The sequence below is a fragment of the Pecten maximus genome, chromosome 5, assembly GCF_902652985.1.
Source record: "Pecten maximus chromosome 5, xPecMax1.1, whole genome shotgun sequence".
NCBI classification, from domain to species: Eukaryota; Metazoa; Mollusca; class Bivalvia; order Pectinida; family Pectinidae; genus Pecten; species Pecten maximus.
In genome coordinates, this window is record NC_047019.1 from 29,236,987 (window position 1) to 29,252,952 (window position 15,966).

Below are 15,966 nucleotides of genomic sequence, written 5' to 3' on the forward strand. Positions count from 1 at the left end.
ACCGAGAACTGTGTTACACGACATACAAACATACACACGACCGAGAACTGTGTTACACGGCATACAAACATACACACGACAAAGTACTTTTGCACCACTGCATACAAGTGAACACTTGGCAAAATTGTGAGTCACTCAACAGACAAACTTAACTCGACAGAGTTATGAATGTCACGCTGCTGATTTTGCAGACATACACGATGAAGTGTTTTATACTAGAAGGGGGCTGACAAACCTATCCACTGAAGACTATCACAGAACCTTCTTTGGTTGAAATGGTGTAAAAATCCTAAATTACTGAGCAAGTTGGGTGTAAATTTGTGAGACATTTTCGTTGGATCTCACATGGGACGTCACTTCTGGGCCAACTCCATAAACAGCAGTGTCAACTCCACAAGCGTGAGCGTGAATGAGAATAGGTTCGTGTGACGTTATTCACGCAATATGTGAAATCTGACAAGGTGGAACTTTCTTCGATCTGGAATACAAAATCAAAATACTAATCAATAAATCATTATATTATAACAGGGTCACGCATCATTCAAAACATATCATAAACAGCGAGTTTATAAAATATGCCCAGCCGATTTCGACTCGTGACACACGAAGATTCTCATTCTCCGACATGGTAGTCTGTATGTAAAGGGAGGTAACTCAGATACATTACCGCCAGAGTGAAAAACAAATATAAGCCTGAAAATATTTTACAATATACAGATGTAAAGTAAAATCTGACTTGACAGGATACACACATACAATGTATTTTAGAAGAATAATGAACATTTTACGTCAATCTGCATAAGATAAATAACACAGGAAGTTTTCATTAGGTAAAGTGTAATAAAATAGATCACGTTCGATATCTACAGCCTTATCTAGACCTACCCAACAAAAGATCTCTGGGGAATCTTGGCGCTGAAATCTTATGGTCTTCAGTTTAGTTTTTTTTTCTTAACACTTAAAAGGATTTTCAAAGTATTGTCAGCATCCAAATAAGTCTTGATAAATATTGATACATTTTCTTCCTTAACTCTGAAAAGGAAATTCCTGACTCTAAAAGTTTCAAAATGGCTTTTCAAAGTATTGTCGGCATCAAAATAAATCTTAATAAGTTTTAAGCAGAGTTGATGTCCCTACATTTTTTGTTGTATTGGCATTCATATCCATAGTAAATGACCAATGTGATTACATAGTAAAATCTTTATTTACTAAGATATGAACTGTCAGGTTGTATCCTGTTACTTCGATAAGTCTCATAATTGGGTGACAGTCATTTTGTTCTTTCGATCAGTCTGGAAATTAGATATGTAAAAAAACGGACGAAGGGAGCCCTTCATCTGAAACACGAGAAAAAAATCACAACAAAACCACATACAATACATTAGATAAGATAGCAATAACGAGTTCCATATGTGCAGATAGGCGGTCTTCGAACAGTTTACAGAACATATGTAAGTACATGTATGTGTTAAGATATTGCAATTGCAGAAATTGAAATATTGTCCGTGAAATCTATGACAGCTGCGTTCTTTTTTCTACCGATAACTCTCCTTTTGGAAAGATCCCGTCGTCACGGTGTACGGAATTACAACAATACTCTTTACTGTCAACGTTTAAAGTGTTTGTCGGTGTTCTGTCAACCAGTCTCAAAAATTAACATGTACAACTTAAGACCAAAATTATACATATAGCAATTGACACAAATCTACCCAGTACTTCTAGAGAAATCGTCATAACAATCTTTGTCAAACTTCAAGATGGCTACCTGTCGGCCATTTTGTTTTTGCACAGCTAGGGAAATAATGGCAGCCTGCACACCGAATTTGAGAACGATTCATGCAGTAGGCACATTTCTGAAATTAAATTGGATAGTTAGAACTGTTTAGGAAGGACCACGGACGAAGGAGAGCGAGATGAAATTGTAAAACATCGTCATGTATTCCATCAACGTTGTCATCACCATGAACCCGAACTCAGTAAGATTTGCCTTTAAACATAATACGCGACTGTGATAGAATATCTCGGTATCATCTATAAACTATCATCAGTTAATCTATATTAGATGATCAGGCCGCGATTATGCTTGTTTTTGAGTTTGTGAAGTGGGTTCAATATCGCGATGTCTAATAGGCAGAGCCAATATCACTATCGCATTCAACATCATATATATCATAGCAGTAATCCATTCCTGTAACTGAGGCTACTTTCGAATGTTCGAAATCGTCCTTTTAACACCCAATTCTGTCCTGCTTGGTGTTGGTAAACTCCGCTCGACTCATTCAAAAGTTAGGAAACGTAAAAATGGCATAGATAAATTACTGATCAACTGGTCAAGGTGCTCAAAATTGAACCCGTTAATCCAGTGAATAATACTGTATAGTTGTTTAATTTCGCGGGGTGAAAATTTCGCGTTTTTCTGTTCAGGACTATTTCGCGGGGAGAAAATTTCGCGCATTTTCAATTTCTTACAAAAATGAATTATATAGGGAAATAGTAGAAATTATACTTACGATGTACACATTTTATGTGACTCTAATATGAGATCGTGAAACAGTAGAAACTACATGTGTACTTACGATGTACATGTTCTGCTTAACAATATGCTTTAAATAAAGATTGTTTATTATTCATTGTCATAGTGGTCACTCATCACACGGTGAAAAATATTCACGGGTATTTAATTTCGCGGACATTACCTTGACCGCGAATATAGCGAAATTAAATCCCCCGTGAATAAAAGCAACTAGTTGTTATACATCCTTAAGAAAGTAAGGTCCAAGTTCGAGTCCACTGCTAACGTATTTTCGACTTTAGCGAGTACAGTAGTTTTGTTTGTTTGTTTTGTTTAACGTCCTATTAACAGCCATGGTCATTTAAGGACGTGCCAGGTTTGGAGGTGGAGGAAAGCTGGAGTACCTGGAGAAAAACTTGCAACCAGAGGTGGAGGGCTAGTATTAGTGTCGAGTACACGAGTGTAACCATCAGACAGACGTATATACTACGTCACATTACCATATACATTGACGTCGAAACAAAGTCTCGTTAAAATACCTCCAGTCTTTCAAATGTTACGGCCAAGAAATGAAGCCAAGCATGGTCATTTGGTAAACCATAAAAAAGAGAAGATTTTTTATCATCTTTTGTCACATTATGTCTAGCGCCATCAGTTTGTGAACATAATTCCGTTTTTTAAAGGAACATTATTTGTCCGTTAGATCGAGTGAATGTTAAGGGAATGGAATTTGACCGGAAGTTGAGATACATGCATGTATAGAGGTTCTTTCTAAGTGGCCTAAAGAAATTGTGCAAAGATGTATACACAAAATCACCAAGACGTTTACAGATAACAACACGATGTAGCGTTATCGACGGAAAGATAAACCGATAGTCGACGGTAGAAAACTTAAACTAGTGCACAAGGAGGTCAGAGAAAAAAGGAACAAGGAACAACGAGAAACTAAAGGGAAACTCTTGAAACATATTTTATTTTGTTCAAAAAGTTTCTATAAAATATGGAACTAAAACACAACATAACAATGCTAATGTGGTATTATATAGAATGCCGTAATATTTTTATCGTGCAAAGTAAACACTGTGTCTAAAATACTGACTGGCATCAATTCAGAGTTCCATGACTAGAGTTATCTATCTTGTTGATTATTATTTTTGCCGCTAGATGCCGCTACATGACGACACCTTTGGGATGAGAATCAACATTAGATAACTATGGTCCAATACAGGGGTATCTTACCACAACATGTAAGCGACAGGCAAATTTGAAACTTTACATAACAAAGCTAAAGCAGTTCTACAGCGGTCTATTTTACTATGATTCATTGTGAGACATAAATTAACCAAGGACGTTCGGAAGTTTTCTCAAAAGTAAAATGTTTAATTTCAATTTTCAACCATTTACTGTAATTTGTGTTTTATGGCTGTATAAAGAAACAAAGATGGTGATTGGCTGGCGCTCTTCTTGTCAACAACAAAGGTCAGCAAAGTAAAATTCAAGCATGGAACAGGTCACGTGGAAACAGGAAGGACGGGATCTGTCATGCTGGGTATCATACAATCACCGCCGACGTTTTTAAGGTTAGCAGTAGAGAGGTGTAACCATACTTTATTGTAAGCTTTACGATCACAACATGGAGCACAAAGCTGTCAAACCGATGACACGATTTTCCAGACTCTTGATTGAACGATTATCAAAAATATAGTACAGTACATTGTTAACACACGCGATGTCGCGTGACTAGTTTTGGACAGTATTGCTACCAAAGTCTGGAACGAGGTGTCAACAGGTCTGTGAGAAAACAGCGACCACACTGGTAAATCTGAATTCATACACATTGTTATTGCTGATCAAGGGCAACAGAGACTGCATAAGCAAAGGCAAATACCATACTCCGTACAGTGGCGAATGTCGACTGGAGGTTTAATTAAACATTTTCATCTACGGATATCTTTTCACCTATATTTATTATATAATAAAAAAAAATCTTAACATTTTCGAATACAAATGTGGATGAAAAAATGACAAACCTTGTACCTAGCCTGCCACGTTATCAGGTGATGTAATTGCACCGTTTCGTATAAATTGAGGTGTTTATTTTTCGCCACTGTTTCGGAGCTAAATTCTGTAAGATAGTGTATAAGAATGGATAAATATCTACGTACTACTTGCGCTTCCCCTTTTTTGTTAATGGTATTTGTTTCTTTATAGACGGTTCCTTCTTTGGGGGTTCCTGAAATTACAAACACTGGATCATTGTTGACGACAATCAAGACAATCTAACTGCACAAACACATTCTCCTTAGAATAGAAAGAAAAGCGATACCTTGAATCACACGCGTCTGCTTCTAGTTAGTATTTATAGAAAAACATAGAAGCCCCTACTTCCACTATATCAACAAGGTTCTTTAATAACCTGTTATGGTTAAACACGAAAACGAACTGTAAATAAAATCTAAATCGTGGTTTTCTCTGGGGAACATTGAGAGTACGTTTATGCAGTAGTTCTCATAATATTGAATTTAGATAGTAAAATAAGCTCGATTAAAATCAACAAAGGATATTGGTATACGTATTTATATAGATTTGTACATTACTTGTTTTACAGCCACAGACTATACATATATGATAACATATATGTTAGAATACAGCTCTTATTTATGTCAGAATACAGCACTTATTTATGTTAGAATACAGCACTTATTTATGTTAGAATAAGCTCTTATTTATGTTAGAATACAGCACTTATTTATGTTAGAATACAGCACTTATTTATGTTAGAATACAGCACTTATTTATGTTAGAATACAGCTCTTATTTATGTTAGAGTACAGCTCTTATTTATGTTAGAATACAGCTCTTATTTATGTTAGAATACAGCTCTTATTTATGTTAGAATAAGCTCTTATTTATGTTAGAATACAGCTCTTATTTATGTTAGAATACAGCTCTTATTTATGTTAGAATACAGCACTTATTTATGTTAGAATACAGCACTTATTTATGTTAGAATACAGCACTTATTTATGTTAGAATACAGCTCTTATTTATGTTAGAATACAGCTCTTATTTATGTTAGAATACAGCTCTTATTAATGTTAGAATACGGTTCTTATTTAATTAGAATACAGCACTTATTTATGTTAGAATACAGCTCTTATTTATGTTAGAATACAGCTCTTATTAATGTTAGAATACAGTTCTTATTTAATTCGAATACAGCACTTATTTATGTTAGAATACAGCTCTTATTTATGTTAGAATACAGCTCTTATTTATGTTAGAATACAGCACTTATTTATGTTAGAATACAGCATTTATTTATGTTAGAATACAGCACTTTTTTATGTTAGAATACAGCTCTTATTTATGTTAGAATACAGCATTTATTTATGTTAGAATACAGCACTTTTTTTATGTTAGAATACAGCACTTATTTATGTTAGAATACAGCTCTTATTTAGCATAAAAAAGAAGAGGAAAAGCAAGATTTCATTAAGAAGGAGCATGCACAACAATTACAACAATGACTGTTTAAAACTGTTTTCTTCATCAATACCGGAATACTGGAATCAGCTCACTTCAATAATGAAATAAAATATATGCCGATAATTTATGTTAAAATGTCGAAAGTACAATTGATATATTTGCAGTCAAATTAATGAGCAACCAAAACACTGAGGTATACTAGTAATGGGATGTTTAGCTTTAAGGGTATATGATATGATAGTGTGACATAGGCTTATTAAGAAACCTACCTCCATATACAAAAAGCTTATCCTTAAAAAATGTTTACTAATTTTCACATCTGTAAAGGGCCCACGAATGCATTCTACGTTCACATCACAAGTATAGAAAACGAAATAATTTCAAAGAAAATAAAATTTAGTTGGCATCGCCATAGCAACATTTATTGTCCGCGATGATTTTGTATTCGAACTTGACCTTTGAACTAAAAGGAAACGACGATAAAACATAGCGTGCCGCGTCCTGTATATTAGAGAAAGATAATCTTATTTAGCCTGATGTTCTATCCTTCATATCGTCAAATTAACAATAGGATACCCGTCAGGTAAGCAACAAAAGGACCAATTGTCCCTACAAGTCGTCTACTGAATTGGAAAATACGATGTATATATACAAGTATAAGATCATTGTAATAAAAAAGACTTGTGATGGAACTATATCAGGACAAAACCAATGTGTAACAAAATAGATATTTTAGTATCAAAAGTATTATCTTGTTAAAATATAATCTTCACTTTATTATAAAAAACATCACGATAAGCCGGTTTACATGGTCAATTAAAACAATTTCCTTTCTTATTTTAACATAACATTTTTTACCAATTTAATGTAAGACATCGCTTTTTCTTAATTAATTAAGGAAACAAATATCTATAACATTTATGTTTAACTTCGGAAATTTTGTTTAAGGAAAGATATGAATAAGAAAAATAAGTTTCCACATCATTTTGGTAATTAATGATGAATTTGAAAAGGAAATTCTAGACATATCAGTGGTTTTGTACAACGTGCATGCCTCATTATTGTAAATCATGTGATAATAAAACGAAGATTCAAGGATTGCTTTATATTGTCTTCCTTATAAACCAGAATGTACTATAAATATTTCACTCGTCCTCAGAAGGTTTTCATTTCAACCGACTACATAAACCTATAACTTAATATAACACAACAAAATAAAACAAAAACTAAAATAGTTCATTTGGTCAATGAATATAACCAGGGCGACGAGCTTAGTAACGACGGGATGGAAATCTAACCATATGCTTGGTCTCCTCTTTGTACACGTCAGGAATCCACCCGAAGCTAGTCTGTATCATTCTTACAGAGTTTCTTCCGAACAGCCTATGTTCAAAGTCAATCAACTGAGTCCAGAATCCTGCATTTGGACGAATCACTGGACGCCGAGCCTTCACGTGATTATATGCATCCACCAACTTTAACCTATGATATTTCATGAGGTATGCAATGCATAGACTAGCCGACCGACTCACGCCTGCTACACAATGCACTAATGTCCTTCCGCCACGATTATGGACTTGGTGAATTTTGTCCGCACACCTATCGAAATAGATAGAGAGGCGCGCGTGCGCCGCGTCCTCCACGTGTATCTGGATGCATTCTATAGTAGGCAGGTGGAGGTTAGGGATATCTAACGTACAGTTGATGATGTGAGTGATTCCCACTGCTCGGATCCTGTCCGGTTTGACCGCCGCTGCACTGCTTAAGTACAGGTGGTCGGTAATTGAGGCGATTTGATTGAACATCTCTAGATTCATGGTGACACGGTTATACTGGAAGGCAGATCTGAAAGATACAAAGTAATGTATAAGTTAGTGATAACATGACCACTGGTCACACCATTCTGACGACAGTCTAACCAGTCCTTACTCAAACTATTTAAAGCTAACCGTTAATCTCAAAGTATCAAGAACCTTTTATTTAAACGATGGTTTATCACGGTTAGTGGCCATACCACTCAAATTGTGAGTTTGCTCAATATTAAAGTGCGGTAAGGAATGAGCAAGGTAAAATAGCTACATATGTAGCGAAGAGCTAGACAACAAATTCCAAATATTATAATGTATGCAGTAGATAAGGATTTGTTTTGTCACTTTCATGTTTCCATGTACACGATGTGAGTTAAGCAGTGAACTGCTTTCATTTGGAAGTTATGGACTGATGAATGCCAACTGGACAAAGGCAAATTTAATGAAGCGCGCTAGCGCTTCTTGTTCAATTAGTTCAATGCTTATATTTACATTTGACAGGGAATTTGAAAGACTATATCAAGGAATTTTACTCTGATAATGAATGAACAAATATTATCGTCAAAGACGGAACAGCCTTTTCAACAGCCATCTTTCGTTATCGCCGACGTGACAATTATGACGTCACTATAATAATGACTTCATAATAAAGACTTGGAAGTTATGGACTTGTAACTTCCAAGTGAGCTTGGTAAAGTTATATAGTGGGGCTGCAGTGTAAATGAACATATATGATTTGCATTTCCTGATGGTAGCCATGGCACGTACTGACTGTACGGCCATATTGTCGGGCAATACTGCTATAGATTTTAAGCATGGCCAATCCAACCGTCAATCTAACATATTAACCTGCAATACATTTTGGTAGATCTTTTCATGTAGGTCGATGGAATTGATCAATTAAATTCTCTACTTAATTCTGATCAAAGTAATCACAGCTAATACATGTATGAAGATACTGATCTACAGCATGGTATGTCCTGCTCACAGCGCACACTGACTGATAAAAACCCTCAGTCTTTAATTCATTTATATAATCCGTACTAACGTAAAAAAAACATTCTATTTTGTCTTAATCACTGACATGTAGGGAAGGCGTTTAAATACATTTCATCACAATGTCCTAAACCATATAAGTATTGCCAGACCCCTTTAACACGTGTGGTGGTATACTATTTGGAGCTGGCTTTCTCTGTCTCCAGTCTTATTCCAACAAATAGTTAACGGCTAGATAGCGATAGCATGTGTAATGGCAAGTAATATCGCCGGTATTAGAAAAAATGGAATATGATTTAAGGATCTTAATCAAAGCAACTGCAACGAGGAACGTCAATAACAATAACTGAAGCGGTCAGACAATGGTTGTTCTCTCCGTCTTAATCATATAAAATGTTATATTAAAAATATATAAATAATGTATAATACAAGTAACCTTCGGACCAGGATCTGTCTGACAATTCCACATTTACATAGGCCGTAGATGTGATTTATCAAATTACCTTGAAAGATAATCGCACGCAGACCATATTGTGATTTTGAATCCGATATAACGAAATACCTTGGCCCGTATCAGATGAGTGACGTACGAGTGTTTCGGGTCATTGACTAAACAGAATGTCGCAAATGAATGTCTTATAAAAATGAATCTAATTGTATGAAGTGATATCTGTTTACATCTTACAGAAAACAGTTCTTGATGAAAACTAAGATGCAGGTATTTTTTTCTAGGATTCGGAATCCAAATGGTTTGATTACACAGGGGCACATATTACGCGTGACGTAGCGATAAACCAATTGCCACACAGACGCCGAGAGTCTTGACGATCGGAGGCGAGGCGGACAAATCTTAGCCGTAGGATATATTTCTTAACCCGAAGCCATTTAGCAGAAACTTGTTCTTTTGTTCTTAGTTGCCCATTTCATAACCTCTCTTTCCCATCAGGAGAGCTGCTGGATGGTTCTTTAAATAAACGTTCTTGACCAGCCATTGTTCTCTATCTGTCGACAGATTCCTAACAAAAGAACATCTACTCTGTCTACAAGAAGATTTGGAAATGTAGTTTTAATGAATAAAGATAGAAACATTTGTCGCGGCGGGAAGTCATTGGAGTGCCATATTCTTACCTAAATATGTACCTATCTACATCCGATTTGTTGTGACACTTAGTCAATAGACCCAGACACCCATTGTATGCGATAAAGGTGGTATCGTTTGACTGTATCCCCACAACTCCGCCCCTCGTAGGGACAACCTGTGGTTGTAAGCCAGTACCACATCGATCTATACCGCGTACAATAATACTGTTACAGCGGAGGGACAGACGAGGCTTCCAAACAGAAATCTGGTCCTGTTCTGACGTAGAGTGCTCCTTAACGTTTAAGGTATCTCGATCAGCACACAATAAAATGTCCCCAAACTGACGATACAAGGGAGAGTGATGAGGCCAGGGGCCGAAGTTATTCTTGTTCAGGACTGTAAACAACAATCCTCTTTAACAGACTCGATATTATACAATATTTATGATATGCTACATTAACTTCCGGTATACAGTAGTTCAGGGTTTATACTAGCTTTGTAACTAAATAATAGCTCTTGGTTGCGCCAGTGTTTGTTTAGTTCACTTTTAAATAAGTTATTCCATATACTAGTAGATACACATCTGATTGACAAAAGTTCCTTCTTATCAAGTTCATGGGTATGTTTTTAATAACGTCCCATGAAGCTGTGTCTATCGGAGGAATTTCTCCATAATGTGACTACACTGCACCAGTCCTTGTCATATATACCATTTACTTTCTATAGCTAAGTATCTTGTATATATCAAGCATATTGCCCCTTGTTCTTCTATACGCGTTGGTATTTTCAACTCCTCCAATCTCTGATTGCAAGTTAAATTCTTCATTTCTGGAAGGCATTTGGTCGCTCTCCGTTGGACTCCCCTTTAATACCATATTCATACGTAGATATGGAGCCCATATAGGGCTGACATAGTCCAGTCACGATCTTATAAGGCTTTCAAAGAGGAAAAGATGACTTAATGCTTTAAACTGAAATGTTCTTCTGAGTGGAATAAACAATGAATTGGCCTTTTAAACTGATGCCGATATATGGTATTAAATATGTTTAATTTATACCTATAATTATATTATTATATCGAGAGAAATGATATTAATACTAAAACATCTCGCAATACTTGCATTTATCAACTGACATCATCAGTACTGATGACTATTTCAAGCAAGCGCTGCGATACTTATCATTATCTTGAACGAGTATAAAGTTTACAATGTACGGAACTCGTGAGGTTTTTTTCTTAACGAGAACCAGATACAGTGAAAAATGATATTAATAAAACGCTACAGCCAGACACTAACGACCCGCTAATTCCATACAGTCTGTGTTGGTGTGACGATAAACACAGTATTGACCAATGTGACGCGGCATTTGTTATCGCTATGTATTCAACCTAATAAGGAAACAAGCATCGGTCATCCTCCCCAATAAATGTCACCTATCACACCAACCAATACAACCGTCGGCCATCACTAGTCAGCCGTGCGACGTACATAAACATTACGTGGCACTGCTGTTAGGAAAGCAGAATTAATAGCAAAACAACCCAGTTTTATGTGTGTCTTTTAAACAACTGATGTTTGGTAATATATGTTATCGAACTTTTTTGATATTTACAAACTGTTCGATTTAAGTTGATCTGTCGATAGGTGGTTATGGTTTTAGTATGCCACAGGGAAGCTGTAAACGGAATGGCATTACCAGGCATCCAAATAGGCGCGTTAATTGGCCTTCACGTAACATTATAACCCTACTCTTCCCATCGAAACTTTAGCCATGCAAACTAATAAGTGAAAACCGTATAATAAGAACTATATAAGCTAGGCCCTGAAGTAAACCGGGGCTTTACACTCCAGTGTCTGTTGACAGCGTTCTGTGGCATTACCGATTTCTCTCGGTAAAACGCCTTCTGAAGTACTAATGTTTCCCTCGGTAAGACGCCTTCTGTAGTACTAATGATTCCCTCGGTAAGACGCTTTCTGTAGTACTAATGATTCCCTCGGTAAGACGCCTCCTGTAGTACTAATGATTCTCTTGGTAAAACGCCTTCTGTAGTACTAATGATTCCCTCGGTAAGACGCCTCCTGTAGTACTAATGATTCCCTCGGTAAGACGCCTTCTGTAGGTGATTCTCTTGGTAAAACGCATTCTGAAGTACTAATGATTCCCTCGGTAAGACGCCTTCTGTAGTACTAATGATTCCCTCGGTAAAACGCCTTCTGTAGTACTAATGATTCCCTCGGTAAGACGCCTTCTGTAGTACTAATGATTCCGCGGTAAAACGCCTTATTTAGTACAAATTATTTCCTCGAGAAAACGCCTTCTGAAGTACTAATGATTCTCTCGGTAGAAGCCTTCTTTAGTACTAATGATTCCCTTCCAATGACGGCCTATTGAGGTCAGTATTGGTCACATGAGTACGTCTAGATCTGGTGGTGACATCCACCAGCCGTGCTATTCTGCTGTGGATGAAATACATGTATACTAATTAACCTAGATTTTTCCGACCAACAATACTACGTAATGAGCAAGGTAATGGTCAATATTCAATACTGACTATATTCTATATATATAAACTGTCAGGGACCACCACATTTAATCACTTTGACCGAAACTGACCATAAGATTATATTAATACAACCACAATACGGGCTGCAAATCTAACTACTAACTCGATGACATCACACATATTTCTCTTCATCCTTATCGCAGAAGTATTATTAAATGGCTCCAAATATCAACCCGAACGAACAGAAACATATTCCAGCGACGTATTCTCGGGGATGTTAATCGATCGTATTAAATCGGACCTACCCTTCATGGATTGAAGAATTCCTTTTCCAGCCAGACACCTAAAATCACACTAGTTTTACAGTAAAAGGTGTGTGTCTTCGTGTGTGAGAGTCTCTCCAGCTAACCACAGAGCTTGGGTCCAAACAAACGCCAATAAGCCTTGTATAATAGGCATGACCAGAGCATTTTACATTAACACAATATACCGAATGAGGTTTTCTCAAAACTGTTTATCAGTGTCTGTGCTTGCTCAGCCTAAATTACTAAAATCCACTTAGCATTCGTTGACCGTTTTCTACTGTGAAGATTTCCTCGTGAATACCATCACTACAAATGCATCGAGAACTATTGATTGTATATGCTTCGGATTTTCTCTTGTTAGTAAAGTTTATACATAACATGACCAGCTTGATGTAAGTGTTAGTTTTTAAGCTTTGTAAAACTTTTCGAAAAAAAGAGCACGTACCTTTGTCAAACAACATATTACGTATGTGTATCAATAAAAACTGTTCATAGTACTTGTATATTAAAACAACAGAGTAAAGTAAAGCCAGTACTATCAAACTATCATATAACCACTTCCGATGTCAACTGACCATGCTCATGACTGGAATTGGTTGTCGCTTCCGGTCGTGAAATAGATCCCCTCCATTAAAATAGAGTGTATTTGTCTCCATTTCTCTACCGTCTCTTTTGTTGATATATCGATCTGTCTCTTAGTGATAGAATTGATCAACAAACCCGGAAGACACTTGACAGGGGACTTACTATATACAACCTACAATTTGTCTTAGCTATCAACATCAAAGTCAAAATAAGAAGCCAGAGAGAATCAGGACAAAATGTCATAAACGGCAAACACATGATCTGCATATATTTTATTTTGAATATCGTCATCTTTAAACGTCCTATCTATCAACAGCTATGACCATATTAGAATGGTAGTGTTGGGGCCGTGTGGACCACGTGGGCAAATTGATATTAACCTTCAACTTTTAACATATACCTATCTTTATCAAAAGAAACAAGATAAGTTAAAAATTGCACATTGTATGTTTGGACATGAAGTTAACATTATTATAGTCAGCTGCACTCACTTGATGAATATGATATTATGTAAGGTCACTAAGTAAGTCTGTCTGCCTTAACTTGTCAGGGATTCCCCGTCTACCCTGTCTGATTACCCATATAGCCTCGTTCCTGAGAAGGCTACCTCCACGGGAAATCTCAAAGGACTGATCTATACAACCTCTATACTGATCAATCATTCACCATGTAACAAGCGCCTTCTAAGAGAAGAAACAATTTCGAATGGATTTTAAACCCGTGTTGGAAACCATTGCCAAATAAGGGCATATCGTGATAGTATTACGTCTGGATGATAAATCATCAGGCAATTCTTTTCCTATTCGCCTTTAATTAATTCGACTCTGCGGAGAATGTTTTAGGTTCAAAGAACATTTTTTGTTGTAAATCTTGTAATACTGTCAGAAGCAAGGAATATTTCACCAAGTCTGGGCCGTGTGATCCTACATTCATTGTGTAGTGGAATCTGTCAATAAAACAACATCTAGTGGATATCTGGCTTACGTCCGATACCGGTAAAGCCACTAAACTAGAAGTCGTGATTGGCAAATGAAACCAACAGCGTCAATAGAAATGAATACAATCACAAGGAATAAAATTATGAAACAATGACGGAAGCATAGTAAGTTTGTTTCGCGTTATGTGTCTGTGGCCTTGGTAGCTATTTTACCGCTAAATATCATACAATTATGTAGATGCAGAATTGTTTCCATCTAGAGTAGGGAAGCTTTGTTTTGATGAGCTTGTCTTGATTCTAGAAGAGTGGGTTCTAGTTTGTATAGAGCTAAAACCATGGCCATATTCCAAGACACCCCGTCCAAAATCAATGTAGGGAACTCGGAGGAGAGGACTATATCACCAATACCGTATCACTTACGTTAGAGTGTAAATTTTATTACAGCATATTTGATAAGGGAAATATATGATCAACGATTCCACAAATCGATCCATATTCATAGGGAATATGGAATGTTTAATTGAATAAGCACCACCAGTTGTACGTACACCTGAACGGTCTACCAGCCAATACCACACATGTTAGGTATCTCTTGCGCTCTATGACATCATTCTCGTGTGTATGGGGAAACCATCAAATCGAAATAAAGGCGTACAAAATGTACTAGTAATGTTTGTAACGTGTTACATTATGAACGTAGAAGGCATGCCCAGAATTTAGTTTTGAAATACAACTCCCAGATATTCGAGAGAAATATGCGTACGATATACTGTTACCCTCAATCAGGCCGAACGGATTAGCAACACCTAAACAGAATCACCACTTTACAGAACTTCAGACGATGTTAATAAAGTCATGAAAAGATCTCATCGTTAACATAAGGACAAAAGCAGCTCAGTTGATGAGAAAATACACCCGACCATGAGATGGTACATTTGTACCGACACTGGATTGTATACAAGACGTAGAGGTGAATATCATCATTTAGTGTTGATATGTAATACACAGTAAGTACCGAACAAGATAAAACTGAATCATAGTTGTTTGGTCCTTCTATACTCGCCATTGATGCTACAGACATCATACATATGATTGGTCCTTCTATGACTCGCCATTGATGCTACAGACATCATACATATGTTTGGTCCTTCTATGACTCGCCAGTGATGTTAGACATCATACATATGTTTGGTCCTTCTATGACTCGCCATTGATGTTAGACATCATACATATGTTTGGTCCTTCTATGACTCGCCATTGATGTTAGACATCATACATATGTTTGGTCCTTCTATGACTCGCCAGTGATGTTACAGACATCATACATATGTTTGGTCCTTCTATGACTCGCAATGATGTTACACACATCATACAGCTGTTTGGTCCTTCTATGACTCGCAATGATGTTACACACATCATACAGCTGTTTGGTCCTATGATTTTGCAGTGATGTTACATATATCATACAGCTGTTTGGTCCTTCTATGATTTTGCAGTGATGTTACAGACATCATGTATATGTTTGGTCCTTCTATGACTCGCAATGATGTTACACACATCATACATATGTTTGGTCCTTCTATGACTCGCAATGATGTTACACACATCATACATATGTTTGGTCCTTCTATGACTCGCAATGATGTTACACACATCATACAGCTGTTTGAATGCCAGATAGAAAAATAGAAATGGACCTAGACACAAAAAAGGGTGATAAGGAAATAACAAACAACAGGAAAGACAT

The 15,966-nt window shown here is 36.5% G+C and overlaps 1 protein-coding gene across 3 annotated transcripts in view; it reads right to left on the minus strand.

The window, feature by feature from the left end:
* Nucleotides 1–5,723: 5,723 nt before the first annotated feature.
* Nucleotides 5,724–15,966, minus strand: part of LOC117327742 (dual specificity protein phosphatase 14-like) — a 38,295-nt gene continuing 28,052 nt past the window's right edge. For all 3 annotated transcript variants that reach the window (XM_033884872.1, XM_033884870.1, XM_033884869.1), the window contains exon 2: nt 5,724–7,846. In XM_033884872.1, the coding sequence (XP_033740763.1) occupies nt 7,273–7,818 (546 nt within the window). In that variant the 5' untranslated portion in view covers nt 7,819–7,846 and the 3' untranslated portion in view covers nt 5,724–7,272. The remainder of the gene's footprint in view (nt 7,847–15,966) is intronic.